Source organism: Procambarus clarkii, chromosome 72 (assembly GCF_040958095.1).
Source record: "Procambarus clarkii isolate CNS0578487 chromosome 72, FALCON_Pclarkii_2.0, whole genome shotgun sequence".
NCBI classification, from domain to species: domain Eukaryota; kingdom Metazoa; phylum Arthropoda; class Malacostraca; order Decapoda; family Cambaridae; genus Procambarus; species Procambarus clarkii.
The window spans coordinates 10125997-10143995 of record NC_091221.1 but is presented as its reverse complement, the minus strand read 5'-3'; the positions used below and the strand labels follow the sequence as shown (position 1 = coordinate 10143995).

The window sequence follows — 17999 nt, the reverse complement described above, 5'->3', positions numbered from 1 at the left end:
TCAGATATGTACAAGATAAATATGTAGAATTTTATGTCAATTCCCAATTCACTATAATGCAGACATCTTCAATTCTTAATAGAGGTCATGAAAAAGTCTTATAATAAAGGGGATGGTAATTGTATTTGTGAAGTAAATATGGTGTCAGCTTGAGAGGATGCAACTTCTTCCAGTATCTCAATTGGTTTTTTTCCTGGTAATTCCAGATAGTCATTTTCCAAGACATCATAAGGTGAAGATTCAGAGCTTGTGTGAGTTTGTGTAATGCTTCCTTCAGTGTAACTGAAATGAGTTAATTTCATATTTCCATTGTGATGCTTAGTATCATTTAATATATCTATTCTTGTGTCCATTTTGTCACAGTTCATAGATACTGGAGGAGGAGAGTTAATGCTGGTATCAGATGGTGGACACAGAAATGTCTCAAAGCCAGAATCTCTCTCCTTGTGCACCACTGTTTTACCTCCATCTGTTTAATTAGGAAAAGAAACAACTTTTATTTGCCTAAACCAGTGCCAACATTATAAGCTTAATCCCTGCATTCCTTCACACTAACTACTAACTGAACAACCACTACTGTATAATGAAAGGAGAGTGAAACTGTACATCATACTTACCCTCCCCTGACTTGACATGAGCCGTGGACTAGCATTAGCACGTCAAAATGCTCAGTTTGGTCAACTTGACAAAGCTTGCAATGCAAACCAAGGAGAGAGTGAAATAATCTATTCCTAGTAGGATACTATGAGTATGATTATCCAAAACAATTCAATTTTCAGTTGAACTGAACTGATACTGAAGGAAAATGTTAAATTTTCCTTCAGTATCTCAAGAACGGCTTAAGAATGACTAGAAATTAAAATACATTAGTTTGGATAAAAAGTGCATAGCAGCTATTGAAAGTTGGCAACATAGTGACTTAATTTTTGTTTTGGTAATATATTTCAAAACCCTCATCATATAAAATATGATAAAATTTGGCATATTTTAGTTTTCTGGCAGTCTACCCAGTGATAACTATTGTTTTCTATTTGTTTTTTTGGTTCAGATTTTTTTTTAGTCCAAAGAGAGTCCAAAGAGTTTTATCACATTATAAGGCTGCCAACCCTTAATCCCCACCAAATCCACACAGCACCCTTACTCTCACACCACCACACAACATCCTTACCTTACCACTCCGCTCCTCCCTTCCCCCACCCTGCTACTCCCCACTCCTGCTGCCTTCTCTCCAAGATTTCCCTGTACCAACAACCTGTAACACATTATATTGATTATATGCCAACCACACCCTTCTCTCTACCTGGCATACATTCACTTGTACTCTCAACCCCATTCACACAACCACTAACAGCACCCCCCCCCCACCATATGCCCATACCCAGACTTCATGTGCCCATACCAACACCCAGACTTCATGTGCCCATACCAACACCCAGACTTCATGTGCCCATACCAACACCCAGTCCACCATACCCATAACCACTTCAACACAACATGCCCACTCAGATCTTGCCTTCAACTTCCCCTCCCACATGGTCCCTGCTGATTATTCTTTTGCTAATGATTCTTATTAATATAATGGCAGGAGAAAAGGAGAGAAATGTGAGCAAGAGTTATAATATCCAATCAAAAATAGAGTTCTAGCCAAGTCATGGTTTGTGCAAGGCAGAAGTGAAATGAGGAATTTTGTTCTACCTTACTGCATATAGAAACAACGACCTCTTGCACTGAGAACCTAAAATTTTAGATTGGATGAGGATTTCCATGACAAGCATATACAATGTCAATAAATTAAGACAAGACCAAGAGTAAAGGCATATACTGCATGGGAAAAATAAGAGAATAATAAAATATAAATAACAATATTCTGGGTCATTGTGAGATCCTGTACTAGGTAGAAATATACATATATACAGTACAACACAGTACTGATATGCAACTAACCACAAGTGTACATAAACTGCTGTTGAAAGACATGAGGTGGTAGACCAGTTAGTCATTTCCATGACTTGTGTGTTCAGATATGCAATATCAATAATAATTAATAATTAGTTTCTCGGGGACAAGAAGCTTGTTTGTATATATACTTTAGGTTTGTATTGCTGTCCACCTAATCTTAACCTTCCCCAGAATGCAACTCCATAACAGCTACCTAACTCCCAAGTAGTGTACCTATTTACTACTAGATTTTACCACATTTACCATAGATGAACAGCAACATTAGGTGAAAGGAAATATGCTCAACCATTTCTGTCCCACCTGGGAATCAAGCCCAGAATACTCGACTGTGAGTTGAGAATAAAGCCAACTGTACTATAAGACCCTGTAATAATTTTATCTCACCATTTGTTTATTAGGCTTACCTAACATGTTAGTTACTTGTGTAAAGGAGGAAATGTAGATGTTTATCTCTCAGAATGTTGGGTAATATGTTTATTGTTTGTGATGTGTGTCTATGTATGTATTAACATGATGTACTGAACGGGGTGAGAATAGCTTGAGCTACCTCATCCCTTTGTGTGTATTATACCTCAATAGACTTATTTCAATTTCAATTTCAACATGTTAGAACAATTTGAGACAAGTTAATTATCCGATAAACAATACAAATAAGCCACACCCATGTATGTTATACTACCCTAAATATATTACAGAGATATACTTCCCTAAATATATTACGGAGACAATCTTATAACTAGTGATGTACACAGATGTGACTTGTGCTTCTACTCCTTTTCCACTATTGAAAAATACAGTAATATTTAAATTTGATTAGCTTGTCAAGATGTTTTCAACAATTTTCTTTGGGTGCTCTTCGGTTTAAACTTAGTTGCACATATTGGGAATCTCTTACACAAGTTAATCCATGCAAGGGATTCAAATGTTAGGGAGCCGGTCGGCCGAGCGGACAGCACGCTGGACTTGTGATCCTGTGGTCCTGGGTTCGATCCCAGGCGCCGGCGAGAAACAATGAGCAGAGTTTCTTTCACCCTATGCCCCTGTTACCTAGCAGTAAAATAGGTACCTGGGTGTTAGGCAGCTGTCACGGGCTGCTTCCTGGGGTAGAGGCCTGGTCGAGGACCGGGCCGCGGGGACACTAAAGCCCCGAAATCATCAAGATAACCTCAAGATAAGATGGTGCTAAACATTCTTCTGCATGACGGTTCACAAAAAACATAAGATTTGCTTACCTACACACAGTGAGTCTGTACTTGTTTCAGACTCAGACAAATAGAGGAGATATGAACTTTCAGAATTTCTGCATTCACGTTCCAGACACTTGCGACACTGTAGAGGTGATTTGTCCGGACCACGAGGATGACCTATAAAGAGTACTGTACATATATTAATTTATCATCACAGTCTTGTGTATTTACACTGTACTCAACACATAAGCAAAATATATTTCTTATGATTTTCCTGCAATCAATTAGCACTTTTCTCTCATCTTCAAACTTGTTAACTTTTTGACTGCGACAAAAGACTTTAGTCAAAATCACACAAAATAGGCCTACTCTTTCACTGTGACTCTAAACCATTGTCATTCTTAAACATTTTCAATTCTGAACATTATTGCAACATTCGGTAAAGCATTCCCAAACCTCTTAAAAATACATCATGCCAGTGTGTGCCTGTCACGAATCTTATTACGATTCTGCTAATTCTCCCGAACCTCGTATTATGTTATTGTTTTCTCTACGTAAATATTGCTGTCAGTTGTATAAGATTTGTGTATATAGATATATATACATTATATATATATAACATAGATAGCTGGGTAGTGTGTGTAAGGTTTGTTTTGGTGGTGGATGTCACGTGAAATTAGCCGTGTGGGCGGTTGACAATAATTGGGAATGGCCAGGGCGATTGTTGGCAAATCAATTGCCTATAGTTTTATATTTATTTATTCCCATATGTGGTAGCCGTAATATTTCAAGGAATGTGAGACCAGTAATTACAACTCTTAGTTAATAATGTTGGAGTTTAGGGCTGACCTTTGTAAATAGAATGTTCACAATGTTCATGCGAACGTTAATTGGTGTTTGGGTAGACGGTTAGTCGACGTTGGGCCTGCGGACCACGTCCTGGGCAGTAGAGTACCTCGTGTGTGGAGGTGTGGAGTGTGGGTACCTCGTAGCCTGGTGGATAGCGCGCAGTACTCGTAATTCTGTGGCGCGGGTTCGATTCCTGCACGAGGCAGAAACAAATGGGCAAAGTTTCTTTCACCCTGAATGCCCTTGTTACCTAGTAGTAAATAGGTACCTGGGTGTTAGTCAGCTGTCAAGGGCTGCTTCCTGGGGGTGGAGGCCTGGCCGAGGACCGGGCCGCGGGGACACTAAAGCCCCGAAATCATCTCAAGATAACCTCAAGAAGAGTGGCGGCTGCGGTCGAGTGCAGTTGTGTTTAAGCTAAGTTCTTGGTTTTTGTTATTTTAAGCCCATATAAATATTAATTTATCTGGATAGACGATTTTAGTGTATTTATGGCTTACTCCATATTCTGGTGATAGTGCTCAGGTCTCAAATAATTACTTGCATTCTATAGTATTACATGCTGATAAATATTTCTGGCTACTATTTATTTAATTGTTGTTAAGTTGTCACCCTTAGGAAAATATATTGTTCTCCCGTTTTTATACAGTGATTAATTATACCCCTAGACACCTATTGGCATGGCAGATTTTTATTGGTTCTTTACACTGTGGGGAGAAGAATATTATTTAGTCTCAAGGGTCGTGACAGTGCCACCAACTGGTAACGGCACCAAACAAGAGCATAAAGATTACACCTTGCCTAGCCACCACTTATAGGATTATCCTATTTAGCCCAATTTCTGCTTAACTATGATAAATTAATGTCTTAAATAATATAACATGCAATATAAACACCTTACATAGATTTCTGTTGTCAGAGATAAGAAGACTGTATGTATGAACACACACAAATCACACTGGTGTGATACATCAATGAGAAAATAATTTCAGGCAATGAGGCGACTTGAACAAGCATTCTGGCGATTCTGGTGTTCTAAAGGAGGACATAAAGTTGTAAACACCATTACCCACAGGTTAGACTGGTGGGCAGGCCAAATGTAAAAACCTTGGTTTTGGTACCAGTTGGGGCCTCCAGATATGCCCAGTGAATTCAGTAGAGTTCTGGGTTCATTGGTTTTTGTCCTATAGTGGCTAAGTAGGTTAAGGTGAATGTCTGGGAATCATCAGAACACTGGTTCATGTTACCTCAAATGATATTCTTACTGCATGTAGGCTTATTGAGGTCCCCCTAAGTTCTAGGCCAACTACAGGTACTGACATTTGACCCTCCAGTACCTATTGTCTGCTAAATGAATAGATGTACCAGGTGAAAAACTTGCCCAAATAACCTGCATAGTGAATGAACTTGGGATCCTCTATTATGCATCAACCTGTAGATAACTGCACTACAGGCATTGATTTTGAAGATAATTATGATGTTTGCTTTTTAATTCATCTACAACTGTTTGTCCCTCACTTGCATAAAATACTCAAGTTTTTAATGTGCCACCAAGTATTGCTCTGCTGACTCTGCTGATTGCTCTGTTGGCTGCCTGGCTGCTACTGCAACTCTAATCTAATATTTCTCTGGAGCCACATGCTGCCTGTCTGTAAAACTTTCTTCTACGATTGTAATATGTATGAAGTGAATGCGAGGAGTTGACTATAGCAACTGGGAGTTTATCTTATTGTAGATGCTCTTGGCAGTTTTGTAAAGTTGGCGTTCTCTGTGAGCTCACTCTTCTGGCCTTCCTGCAACCACTTATGCTTCGTTTGCCTCCATACTCATTTTTCTTTCTATTTTATTCCAGAGGATTAATTTTCAGTTCTATTCGAACCATTCCAGGCTATCTACAGAGTTTTTAAGTTATGTATGGAGGTTAGGTAGTGGCAATTTTGATTCGAGCCATTAGAGATTCTTTGTCACTATAAAGTAAGTGGTCTTTGGTGCTCATTTCATCTTGTCTTTAATTTTACCAAGATTCCTCTACTATAACTCTCTTCAAGTCATACTTCACTCAGCTTTTTCAGGAAGCTCATGCCTAATATGCAGGCTTCAGTGGGTGGTAAGTTCCATGGTTTTATTACCCTATAGGTGAAAAAGCATCTCTTGGTTTTCTGTCCTACATTGTGGCTTGTTGAGCTTGAAGCAGTTGATATTTGTCTGTGTTATATCTGGCTGTTTAAAGAAGTGCATTAGATCAAAATCTTCCATTTTGTTTAGTATTTTAAAAGTTTTGATGAGATCAGCTCTGTCATGTCTGATTTTCAGTGTTGTTAGCCCTGTGGCCCTAGACTGTTCCTGGAATGAGAGTCGAATGAATTCTGGGATGACTTTTGTTGCGCAGTGCTGGACTTTTCTCCAAAGCAGATATGTCCTTCTGAAGGTGAGGTCTCCATGCTTGGGTACTGGGCACACCACAGATTTGAACAGTTGAATAACTACCTTTTTTTCCTTGAGGTCAAAGTTTTGTTTGATTATTCCTAGGGTCTGGTCTTGCATATTTCATGTCAAGAGAACATACATGGCCAAGTATTGATGTTTCTTGGATCATGTTTACTATCAATGAGACAAAATGATTATTTTTCCTCTGATATTTCTGCCTGGATTTTGAATGGACTAGACTAAAAACATTGTTTTCCTTACTTTAAGTCTAATGACAAATGTAATCCAAAAATATTAATACTTTGTCTACTTTGTCTTCTCTTTGGGGATGAGAGATATCAGGGGTGGCTGCAGGAAAGGGGTTAATGAAGAAACTAAAACTAAAACAAATGATCTTCATTTACCGTACCATTATCATCAGGGTGCTTGAGATACTCTCGGTGTGCACCTCCGTGGTACACCGGCCTTTCACGCTCCCACAACCAGTGATCTGGCTGCATCCCCATCACCTTTGATTAAGTTTTTGAGAGAAGTAAAGTTCAAGCATTAATTACAATCCATTTCTAATTGCTATTTTATGTACATTATCTCTTTTTTTCCCATAAAATATGAGGTGGATTAATTGGAATAGTCTATTATTCATGTGCATTCTTAACTCTCAACCCGCCCAACACACAACGAAACTACGACGTTGCTACAACGTTCGAACAAGTTTTAATACCTCCTGACAAGTTATAACGACCAACACTGTATAGCAAGTTGTAACAACGTTCTAATGCGTCATAAACATGTTAAGCCAAAATGTAATAACTTTATTACAAGTTGTAACAAGCGGAAAATAGGGACAGTTACGGTTTGTTTCCAGGGAATAAATTATATAATAACAGTTACTTCAAAACACACTAGAAATTCACCCTAAATTTAAGAATTATATTCCAAATCTTACTTTCTGGTTGCCTTATCTATTACAATTTCTCTGGACTACTCGAATATCTTGCCTACAAAATCATTTCAGGCAACAGCCATCTGTAATCTATTACACTGAAATCTATTACACTGTCTTCCAATATCAAAGTTTTTGTTATATAGTAGTCTACATTTAAATTTAGTTTGCAAATAAACAAATAACGTAATAGGTAAGAGGTAAATTAAAATTAATAAATACTATAATGTATAAAACAAAATTTAAACCTGCTAAATCTCAAGATTCTTTTAAAGTTTTAACCAGCTAAAGATTTTTTCAGAACTGCACAAAAGCATTACCTGGTCACAGCACCTCTTGGAAACAACGGCACGACAGCCAATAGCCCAGAAAATATCATCACGTATTCGTAATAGAGATGTGTATGTTTTTCGCCATGCATGACCAAGTGTCCAGGGTAAAACTTCATACTTTAACTCTTCCTCATCTTCCTCCATATCATGTGCAAGATACCTGTAAGGGAAGTACATCATACGTATAGTACAGCACTGTACATACACCCTGCAGTTTGGTACAGTATTTACAGGAAATTTGATAATACTGTATTACAAGAAAGGGTTTGATAAAAAAATCAAGTTATGAATGCTATGATATGCATGTAGGCTTACAGGGGGCAAAATGGTAGTAGAATTAATAGTCTGCATAGTTAGTATTAAAAAATGGAGGAAGAGAATCAGATACAACTACATAAAAATAATCAGTACACAGCATAAAAATACAATTGGCATTAGACTAAAATCACAGATTGGTTATCTTGAGATGATTTCGGGGCTTAGCGTCCCCGTGGCCCGGTCCTTGACCAGGCCTCCTTTTTGTTACCCCCCCCCCCCAGAAAGCAGCCTATAGCAGCTGTCTAACTCCCAGATACCTATTTACTGCTAGGTCACAGGGGCATCAGGGCGAAAGAAACTCTGCCCATTTGTTTCTGCCTCCACCGGGGATCGAACCCGGAACCTTAGGACTACGAATCCCAAGCGCTGTCTACTCAGCTGTCAGGCTCTAGTGTCACAATTGATATGCTCATCCTCCACACCGAACTCCATTCAATGGGCAGGTATGGATAGGTTACAATCACTTAGTTACTACCTACAGTTAGCAAACTGGGGATATTTGGCTAAGATTTCTGGTAGCAGATCATTTTGAATGAAATATTTACACATCTCTGGAACATTCGTTATAGAATTATCTCTGAATTCACATATCTTTTTGCACTCCATCACATAGTGACGGGAGTGTACGAATAATTTTGTTGACACAGTTTACATTTAGTCAGGTCTACATCAGCAGATAATGAGAATTCCCAGAGATACTTGACAAAGTCTAAGCCGAGCAGTAGTAACATCTAGAAGTCTGCTGGTTTTATTGGATGATCCATAGATGTGTGGCTCTTCTTGCATGATAATTTGATGATAGGGGTTTATAACCAGAAGATGACAAATCGCCTTCTGTTTTCAGTCCTACATTGTGGCTTGAGCTTGAAACCGTTGTTCCATGTTTGTGTTACATCTGACCTTTTGAAGCAGTTATCTGGATCAATATCCTCCAGGTAAATCAGGTAGATACAAAAAATTCTTTTAAAAGTTTCGATAAGATCAGCCCTGACATGTTTACTACCCATAATGCATCTTTGTAAGTGTTTATCCATATGTCATCTTACAATTTAAGGACAGTATATGTATCTATAAGCAAGAGAACAGATTCAGTATATTATAATTCCGTAAACTTAAACAATCTTACGATTTTCGTAAGAAACATACATAAAATCATAGAAAATCGAACATTTTAATATTTATTCTAATAGTTTCGTATTTTCATATAACATTTTAAGGAACTCCTCTAAATTTTAGGCTAAAAAAATCTGAATAATTTATTGCAGCCCTTGACCTTCAATTTTACGAAGAGCCATTCTGAAGTGAAATACAGAATATGAATACACAAAGAACCACAGTTTAAGCATATATCATACCTTACAAAATCAACATAAAGATAAAATTGAATTAACCTGGCTGTATTCATTACTTACAAAGCAGCAAAGAAGTTCTTCCTAGAATACTGATGAGACTTCAGATCAGCACGTACAAAGTAGGTGAACACCATAGCCAACAGGTACTTGTCAGCATAGCGGCGGCAAATGTCAGTTTTTAAAAACTTTCTCACAACTGGGTCCTCTTAAAGTTAAAAAAAAATAACTTGATTACTTGTTATGCAAATTAGCTGTTACATCAAAAGACATAGAGTATATGAAAAAACACTTATACCTTGCCCACAGTAGCAGGGGCTTGAGTATTAGTTTTGGTGATGTCTATAGACGTAGACATATTAAAAATTAGGAGTATTGATTTTATTTTAGTTTAAGCTAAAATCAGTGAATAGTTGAATGAATCTGTTAATAAACTAGAAACTGTCAGTGGATTTGAACTAAATTTAACGAGAATACTTTACTAAACAAATCAAATAAATATTTGGATACGTGTCTGTGCAAAAAAAAACAAAAAAAACTCTAAGATGGTTGGTAAAAACTATACAATTTCATAGGAATATAGGTGCTAACAAAGCAGAAATGAGGAAATTATTAGATTTCGAAAGGTAAAAACAATTATGGCCAAGTAGATGAACATGTGGTGTATGAACAGCCCACGAGGAACCAATTTGATGGAACAAATTTGTTAAGGGAATGAATGTTCAACAGTTTTTTCAATGATAACTCCTGACTTGGAGTTGACTTGGCTACAAGTATATTTAACAGTTTGGCATGTACGGGAGCCTAGATGAAGTGAAATTATTGTACTGAAAATGATAGTTTCTGAAATTTCTGCAATGTATCCATATTTCGCTACTAGTAGATACACTAGATATGTATGTTGAATATACGGGTTGTGACCTAAAACCATAAATAGCAACTCTGCTATTAACGTGTGAAAACCAATGTTGAAAACTATGGTATCATTAACAAAGAGTCCTACCTATAATGTAGAGTATTGTATCTACTGTACTGTATATCTATAAAATAGAATGCTTGCTCGAAGTACGAGACTTGGGGCTGACCTCAGTCAACTTTCACGCACGAAACATGGGAGTATGTGAGTGTCAAGGGCATGCTTTAAGTGATTGATTGATTGATAAAGATTAAGCCACCTAAAAGGTGGCACGGGCATGACTAGCCCGTAAGTGGCGGCCCTTTTGAGCCATTACCAGTATCAAGAGCTGATACTGGAGATCTGTGGAGGTGAGACTGCACCCTGCGTGACGGGAGATGTCTCCCGTCTGCTTTAAGTGTTACATTTTAAGCTATTGGCATCTTATTAAGATTCCCATCTCGGCGATTTTCTTGAAGTCTGAAATAATATAATGGGTTGTGTTTTCCGTAGAGTTTTTACTTGCTACATTTCTAATAGCCACACAAAGTAAAGGGTTTCGAATCTCCTTTGTATGGATACCATCACACATAAATATAACCCATCATAATGACACAGACATTGCAGCGAAATTAGTCCACCAGACTGTGGGACACAGTTGTTGCCAGGATCAGATTGGGTTACCGTTACCTATAGCAGCTAGGTGGCTACAGACGAATCTACCCAATCCTGAGCACTCCAGGTGTAAACTCTGCAAGTAGGAATTGGGGCATGATCTTGCACACTACATCACCGAATGCCCAGTTATGAGACAATTCAGACCCGTTGGCATGAGGTACCTGGAGTTTTATAATTACTTTATTCACTCTCGTGTTCTTGAGGATATCCTCATATTGCACCCAAAACTTGCTAGTGCAGGCTACTGAACATATGGCTCTGTATGACTAACCATCCTGCAAGATGGAGACTTTTAGTATCACTGTTACCTTATTCACTCTCGTGTTCATGATATCCTCATAATGCACCCAGAATTTGCCAGTGCAGACTACTGATCACATGCCTCTGTATGACTAACCATCCTGCGAGATGGGGATTTTAGCATCACGTAGCTAGTTTTGTGACACAATGTACTCCCCCTTCATATAATCTAGGGTAGCTGCACAAATGCAGATGTACCTAAATGTGATAAAAAAAAATACCCGGGTGAAATGGGAAGGGGGGGGGGGAAGAGAGGGGTGATGTTGGGAAAGAGGGGAGAGACATGAGAAGTGGGAGAGAGGGGAGGAGCAAGGTAAGACGGAGAGGGGATGGTGGGGGAGAAAAATTAAGAGGGTGGGAGATTGGGAAAGAGGATGAAGCAGGAATAGGGGAATGTTGGAGGAGAAAAGTAGAGAGGACGAGAAATTAAAGAGGGGGAAGGATAGATTGGGAAAGAAGAGAGGGGGCAGAGAAGGAGGGGAGAAGGGGGAATAGAAACCCGGATGCAGAATCCTTCTGTCGAGGGACACAAAGCCAGCGGCTTATTAAAAGTCCCCCCATTTTTCCTGATGATCTTATCCAACTGTATTTTGAATTGCAGCAATGTCTTCGGATTCACGGCTTCGGCGGGTAGGCGGTTCTATGTGTATATTATAACTCTGTGGGCGAAAAAGCATCTCCTGTTTTCTGCCCTACAATGTGGCTTGTTGAGCTTGTATCTAGGTCCCCACCCCTTCCCAAAGGTGGAACTACTGACCTTCCCAAGGACGCAACTCCACTACAGGTACCTTACTCCCGGGTACCTATTCACTGCTGGGTGAAGAGAGGCGTACAGTTAAGGATTGGCACCCAGTCAATCCTCCCCGGCCAGGATAGGAGCCCAGGTCAAAGCGCTCGCCAAGCACCTGGCAAGTGCTTTACTACTGCACTACGGAGACTACGTGCCCGTACTATTGCTACTAACTATTGGATGAGGGGCGACTATTGGATTGGATAACCTAACCTACTATTGCTAGGAGAGGTTAGGTTAGGTCTTGTATTTGTTTCTCAGTTAAAAAAAAGTTTCCGGTTTGTCCAAATTCATTAATACAAAAACCAACTTTGTGGTAGTCCATCACTACATACTGATACTATCGACCAAGGAAGGAATTACCAGGGGAAAGCGCCAAGCCAGGACGACTATATAGCACTTGGAAGGGGCCAGGATAAGGATTGAGATGGGACGGGGGGCGGGGGGAAGGGAGGGAATGGTGCCCAACCACTTGGACGACCGGGGATTGAACACTGACCTGCATGAAACGAGACCGTAGCTCTACCGTCCAGCCCAAGTGGCTGGGCTACTATCGACCAAGTAGTTAGTATAAGCCCTTTCATTTTCAGAGAATGGGGTTAAAAAAAATCAAAGTGGCTCGCAAAACTTAGGTGATGTCCAAGGAAATGTATATGTTTATCTCTCAGAATGTTTGGTAATATGTTTATTGTTTGTGATGTGTGTCTATGTATGTATTAACACGTTGTACTGAACGGGGTGAGAATAGCTTGAGCTACCTCATCCCTTTGTGTGTATTTTACCTCAATAAACTTATTTCAATTTCAATAGGTGATGTCCCGTTTTTTTTTTCGTGGGTTCGGGTAATTTAGTATAATATTTTAGCGACGCTGTGGACGCTCGAGAGGACGGGCTGGGCTATGCATGCCGTAAATGCTCTTTGTATTCCCTCTATTTTATATAGCACTCCTGCTCTGAAAGAGGATGTGTGACCCCCATCGTTGCTATTGGTAGTCAATTTACTCGAATCATAGATGCATAAACCTATTATGGTGGTGGATACAAAAATAAGGAAGTGAAAAGTTGTCATTAAATATCTTCAGCGTAGTGTGTAGAACAGCAGATATTAAGATAATCTATAACCAATAGGGACTCGTCAATCTAATGTAGCGACACTAAAATTAAAGATCTCCAATTTATATTCCTATTTAATTTTCACACCTACAGTATAAGTAACTGTACACTAATACAGAAATGAATTCAGTAAACTCACTAACTGTATTAAACCATTAGCAATAACTCACCCACAAGTTGAAAAAAGCAGTTCAGGTGCTTCCGTGAGACTAATACGTTGCCGGGAGTGTTGTCATCTCGACGACTGCGTCGGTAAATTGGTTTCCTTTTCTCGTTACTGCTGGTGATAGGCGTTCCTTCCTTGAACACATTCTTATGACTGTGATTGTGGCTGATAATCCTAACACACTCCGCTGAATCATCTTTCTGGCTCTTTGGAATATTGTTATGATTGTCAATAATAATAATAATAATAATCATACTACTACTACTACTACTGCTACTAGTAATAATACTAATTATCATACTACTACTACTAGTAATAATAATAATAAGCAACGGTACTGTAATGTAATTTTATTATGTTGCAGCTAGGTAACATATAGGTGTGAGGAGAGGTCAATTTTGTAGGTACAGTAGCTGTATACAGTACCTTGCACATAGCCCACATATGTTAGTATGCACGATATTGTGAAGAACGCTAACATATTTTAAACATCATATCATAGTTAAGTCATTTGTATGCGAAAAAAATAGTATATAGTATTTGGTCATGATGCGGACACGGTATAAGTAATTAATACCTCCATGCCCACCCTGTTAACAGTAGCAATAAATGATTACAGAGGGCACACACACAATGTTAATCAGATCACAGTGGATGATATCTGTAGGGTTGGTAAAAAAACAAAAACAAAATTCTTAAAACCTAATCCCTTCAGACTTCATGAAAAAATTAGGCTGTCTTTCTTGGACGGTGAGTGGAGGGTCCAGTACAGTCGTCTTGGCATTATGCTAAGAAACTTTCTTACCATGATGCCCTGTATTGGACTGACAGGATGAATATCTGGCAAAGTTATTGTAAGTCTTGCAACCGGTGAACCCTAACGTTAAATAAAATTCTCACATAAAGAGCCAACAAGACTATAACAAACATTGGTATTGATAGGAGCACTTACCAGAGTTTTGTGGCGAGGCTTGAGAATCCCTGGAAATGGCTGGTTTTCTCCATGTGTATGGGTGAGGCACCTCAACTCTAGTGGTGACGAAAGAAACTGTCTGTTCTGTTTCAACCTGGCCTCTTGTCGGAACGTTCCTAGCATGGAAACTGCTGTTGGTATGTTAGAAGCGACTGGAGGAATGTTCTCTTTATCAGCTGATGCATCATCATGCACTGGAAGTTTTTTTCCATCTTGTCCAAATAGGAACATTTTACGTAAAGGAATAGGCATAGGGGCAGTTGGTTGTGATAATGAAGTGGGCAGCTGTGTTTTTGGAGTAGTCAATTTATTCCTAATGATATTAAAAACTTCCTGGAAAATGACCATTGTTGGACGGGCTGGAGCGGTAGTTTCTGTGGCTGCCTCTTTAGTCTGCTCAGATTTGGTAGCATTCTTCTCCAGCCGCGGCACCTTGCATGCAGACTGCTGCTGTGTGTCATTCTCCCAGTCGGAGCGGCTTTCTAGAAAGGTTGTTTGGCAACTGCTCATTTCGTTACAGGTGACAGACTCGCTGTCAGATGGAAGGAATGAGAGTACGCTCAGTGGTTGTCGCTCCTGACGGCGACGGACGTACACAGCGTTCGCCCTCATCACTACTGTTGAGGCTACACAACACACTTATTATTATTATTATTAACATCTTTATTGACAAAATTAATTACAATTTCGCCTAATCTGAGGATTTTGATAAAGCCTTATTAAAGTGAGGATAATGTTGGTATTCACTGTCACGCAGGACAGAGGGTCACATAATACACTGTTAGAAAACACCAAGTCGGGAAAATCTTGCTTTAGTAATATGCAAACTTGGGTAATACTCAGCCTATAGCAGCGCATACACGTGATCAATTTAATAATTGACATTAAATGCAATATTTAAGTTAAATGTAAACTGCCTTGTATAGACTTGTATACCCGAATGAATAATTTATTATTCACACTTATGGCTATTATTTACTTATTATGCTCTCATTAATTAAATCACTTGTGATATAAAAAGCCTGTTCATAAGTATATGTATTTGTGTACATGTGTATACATGAATGTATTTATGTATGTATATGTACTATTAACAACTGTGTAACTAGATTCGCAAGACTGTCACTTGCTTAGTTAAATGAACTACGAGGTTCTGTTCCTGAACCCATTAAATACTTCTGTAACCCTTCCCATCATTCCCTACGGAAGAGTTAAATGTAAATGCTCAGCTATCAATGTATATTATTAGTTAATAGTATATTCTGTCGACTGAGCTTCGTCATTGGTTCATTAAATAAATCTTTTAAGCTATTAAGAAAATGACACTAAGAGATAGATATGCCAAGATATGACTTTGTGAATTGAGTCGCAAATTAAATAAACTCGTGAACAAATGAATAAAATTCGGAATAAGTAATAAAAAATGATAAGAAACATGAATTAATGTTATAGTATAATTGTATAGTTGGTATAACTCAGAATATTTGTTTTGAAAATTAACAAGATATAGGATATATTTTAATTCGGAGTATTTCTAAGCGTTTATCCACAAATTAGTTCATGGATCACGTAGATATTGTCCTCGTATATTGTACGGCAAAATTATTGATCACACGTAACTAACACCTGATATATTACATATATTAGAGTTAATTTAGATGTTGGTTCACCAGGGGAGGCGGTTCTTAAGGAGCTCATATAGAGGCATTAATGTGCTGCTTAGACACTGCAGGAAAACATAAGTGACAGCAGCTATATTACAACAATCTTAATTGTAACTTAATTAACGCATTTATTACCCGAAGACAATTAAAAAAAGGGGATCGGGTAAGCCTATTCATTCAAGTTTTACTGGTTGTAGGAAATCGGCAAAAAAAAAAACTTGTAAACAAAACTTAAGTGATATGAACTTCTTAAAATAAATTACTCACAGGAATGATGATGCAGGGATATATATATGTGTGTGTGTGTGAGGGTATGAGGCAGGAGGGAGTAAAGGCGAGGGAGGACCCCTGGACGTGACCGGCCGCCCTGCCCGCCAGACGTCAACTGACCCGCCCGGCCGCTCCCGCCTAACACCTTTCGATGGCAAGTCATCTTTAGATTGAATAAATATGACTTGTAAATTAATTCACAACACATATTTTGTTTGATAAACGCAACTAATACTGTTAAACACAATGATGAAAATGTAATTTGATGTTTATATTATACATAATATTTATATGTATTTATGACAGTGTCAGACCACGGAGAAAAATTGAAACAGGAATTTCCTTAAGTACTTTCGGATATTAATACATCTTCAGTAAGGAGTCACTCCTTCTGAAGATGTATTAATATACGAAAGTACTTAAGGAAATTCCTGTTTCAATTTTCCTCCGTGGTCTGACATTGTCACATTTTTAATCACGTGTTTATTTTTCGTGATTTACACACATATGTATTTATTTATACACAGTATACAGGAGTTCTTAGATTCTTGTAAGAATGTGATATACAGTATATATAATAGATATATAAAACTACTTTTAAATACGTGGATGACGAATTATTAAAGAAATTGTTCACGATGTACGTAAGACCAAAATTGAAATATGCAGCGGGTGTATGGGGCCCATCATATCTCGAGCAGCACATCACAAAACTTAAGTCAGAAATACAACCAAATGGCTCCCAGAATTGAAAAACAAGAGCTATGGGAAGGGACTAAAGGTGGGAAAGATACCAACACTAGAAGATAGAAAAAAGGTGATATGATCAATACATACAAAATAATAACAGGAATCGGCAAAATTGACAAGGAGGAATTCTTCAGATCTGCATCTTTAAGAACAAGAGGTCATAGACTCGAGCTCAAGAACAAAGCTGCTAAAAAAACAATATTTTTTATTATTTTGCAAACAGAATGGTAGATAGTTCGAATAGGTGAGGTGGTGGATGCCAAAACCGTTATTAGTTTCAAAGCCTCATATGACAAAGAATACTAAGAAGACGGGGATACCACGAGTGAAGCTCTCATTCTGTAATTACTCTTAGGTAATTACCCAGCTTCGCAGAGTGAATGGTCTGCTGGGGTACAGGACGAATATAGCTTGGGCCTTCCACTACCTCCTCCTTTATATAATCAGAGAAAGGCGTCTGGCCAAATCCTTCGATTTCTTCACTATAAACGATGATTGTTGTTGTTATAGATTCACCAACTCGGAACAAAAAGTTCCAAGTAGCATGGGCTATGGCGAGCCCGTAGTGGACTAAGAAATGATGAATAATTTCATCGCAGGGGAACATTGAAAGAGAGGGTAGAGAGGAGAGATTGGGAGACAGGGTGGAGCTAGAGGAGAGATCTAAGAGGGAGAGGGAACTGGGAGAGAAGAGTAGAGGGGGGGGATAGAAAAACAGAGATGGGGAGAGATGGGAAAGAGGGGGGGAAAAAAAAAAGAGACCCGGGACAGCCAGACACTTGCCTGGTACTGTATATATATAAAAATGTGTTTGTGTGAGGTCGGAGACAAGGTACTTGGGGCTAACCTCACCCAGCTTTCCAACATGACACATGGGGGTGGTAGGTATGGGAGTGTCATACACCAAACGTTGTTGGCTCCAGTGCCACACTTGAAGAAATATTGGTATTTACACTACACCTTCCTCCCCTGCAATTTTCATTAAGTCTGAAATAGATGTTGAATGTCTAGTACAGTCATATTGCAGTTTGAGTGCTTT

The 17999-nt window shown here is 38.7% G+C and overlaps 1 protein-coding gene across 1 annotated transcript; it reads right to left on the bottom strand.

Moving 5' to 3' along the window:
* Positions 1–98: 98 nt before the first annotated feature.
* Positions 99–16355, bottom strand: LOC123773695 (uncharacterized). The gene is made up of 8 exons (XM_045767547.2): positions 16208–16355; positions 14256–14902; positions 13308–13509; positions 9425–9569; positions 7683–7854; positions 6829–6928; positions 3192–3323; positions 99–469 (listed from the first exon to the last, which is right to left on the bottom strand). Exons 2-8 carry the CDS (start codon positions 14886–14888, stop codon positions 99–101), a joined length of 1755 nt encoding a protein of 584 aa, XP_045623503.2. The 5' UTR covers positions 14889–14902; positions 16208–16355.
* Positions 16356–17999: the final 1644 nt, after the last annotated feature.

What these genes read in the sequence shown, in the direction of transcription:
- LOC123773695 (XM_045767547.2), bottom strand. Translation starts at nt 14,888, where the DNA reads ATGAGGGCGAACGCTGTGTACGTCCGTCGCCGTCAGGAGCGACAACCA. An exon ending in AAGAACTTCTTTGCTGCTTT is followed by an intron (nt 7,855 to 9,424) that starts GTAAGTAATGAA and finishes CTTCCCTTACAG; the next exon opens with GTATCTTGCACATGATATGG. An exon ending in TACAGACTCACTGTGTGTAG is followed by an intron (nt 470 to 3,191) that starts GTAAGCAAATCT and finishes CTAATTAAACAG; the next exon opens with ATGGAGGTAAAACAGTGGTG.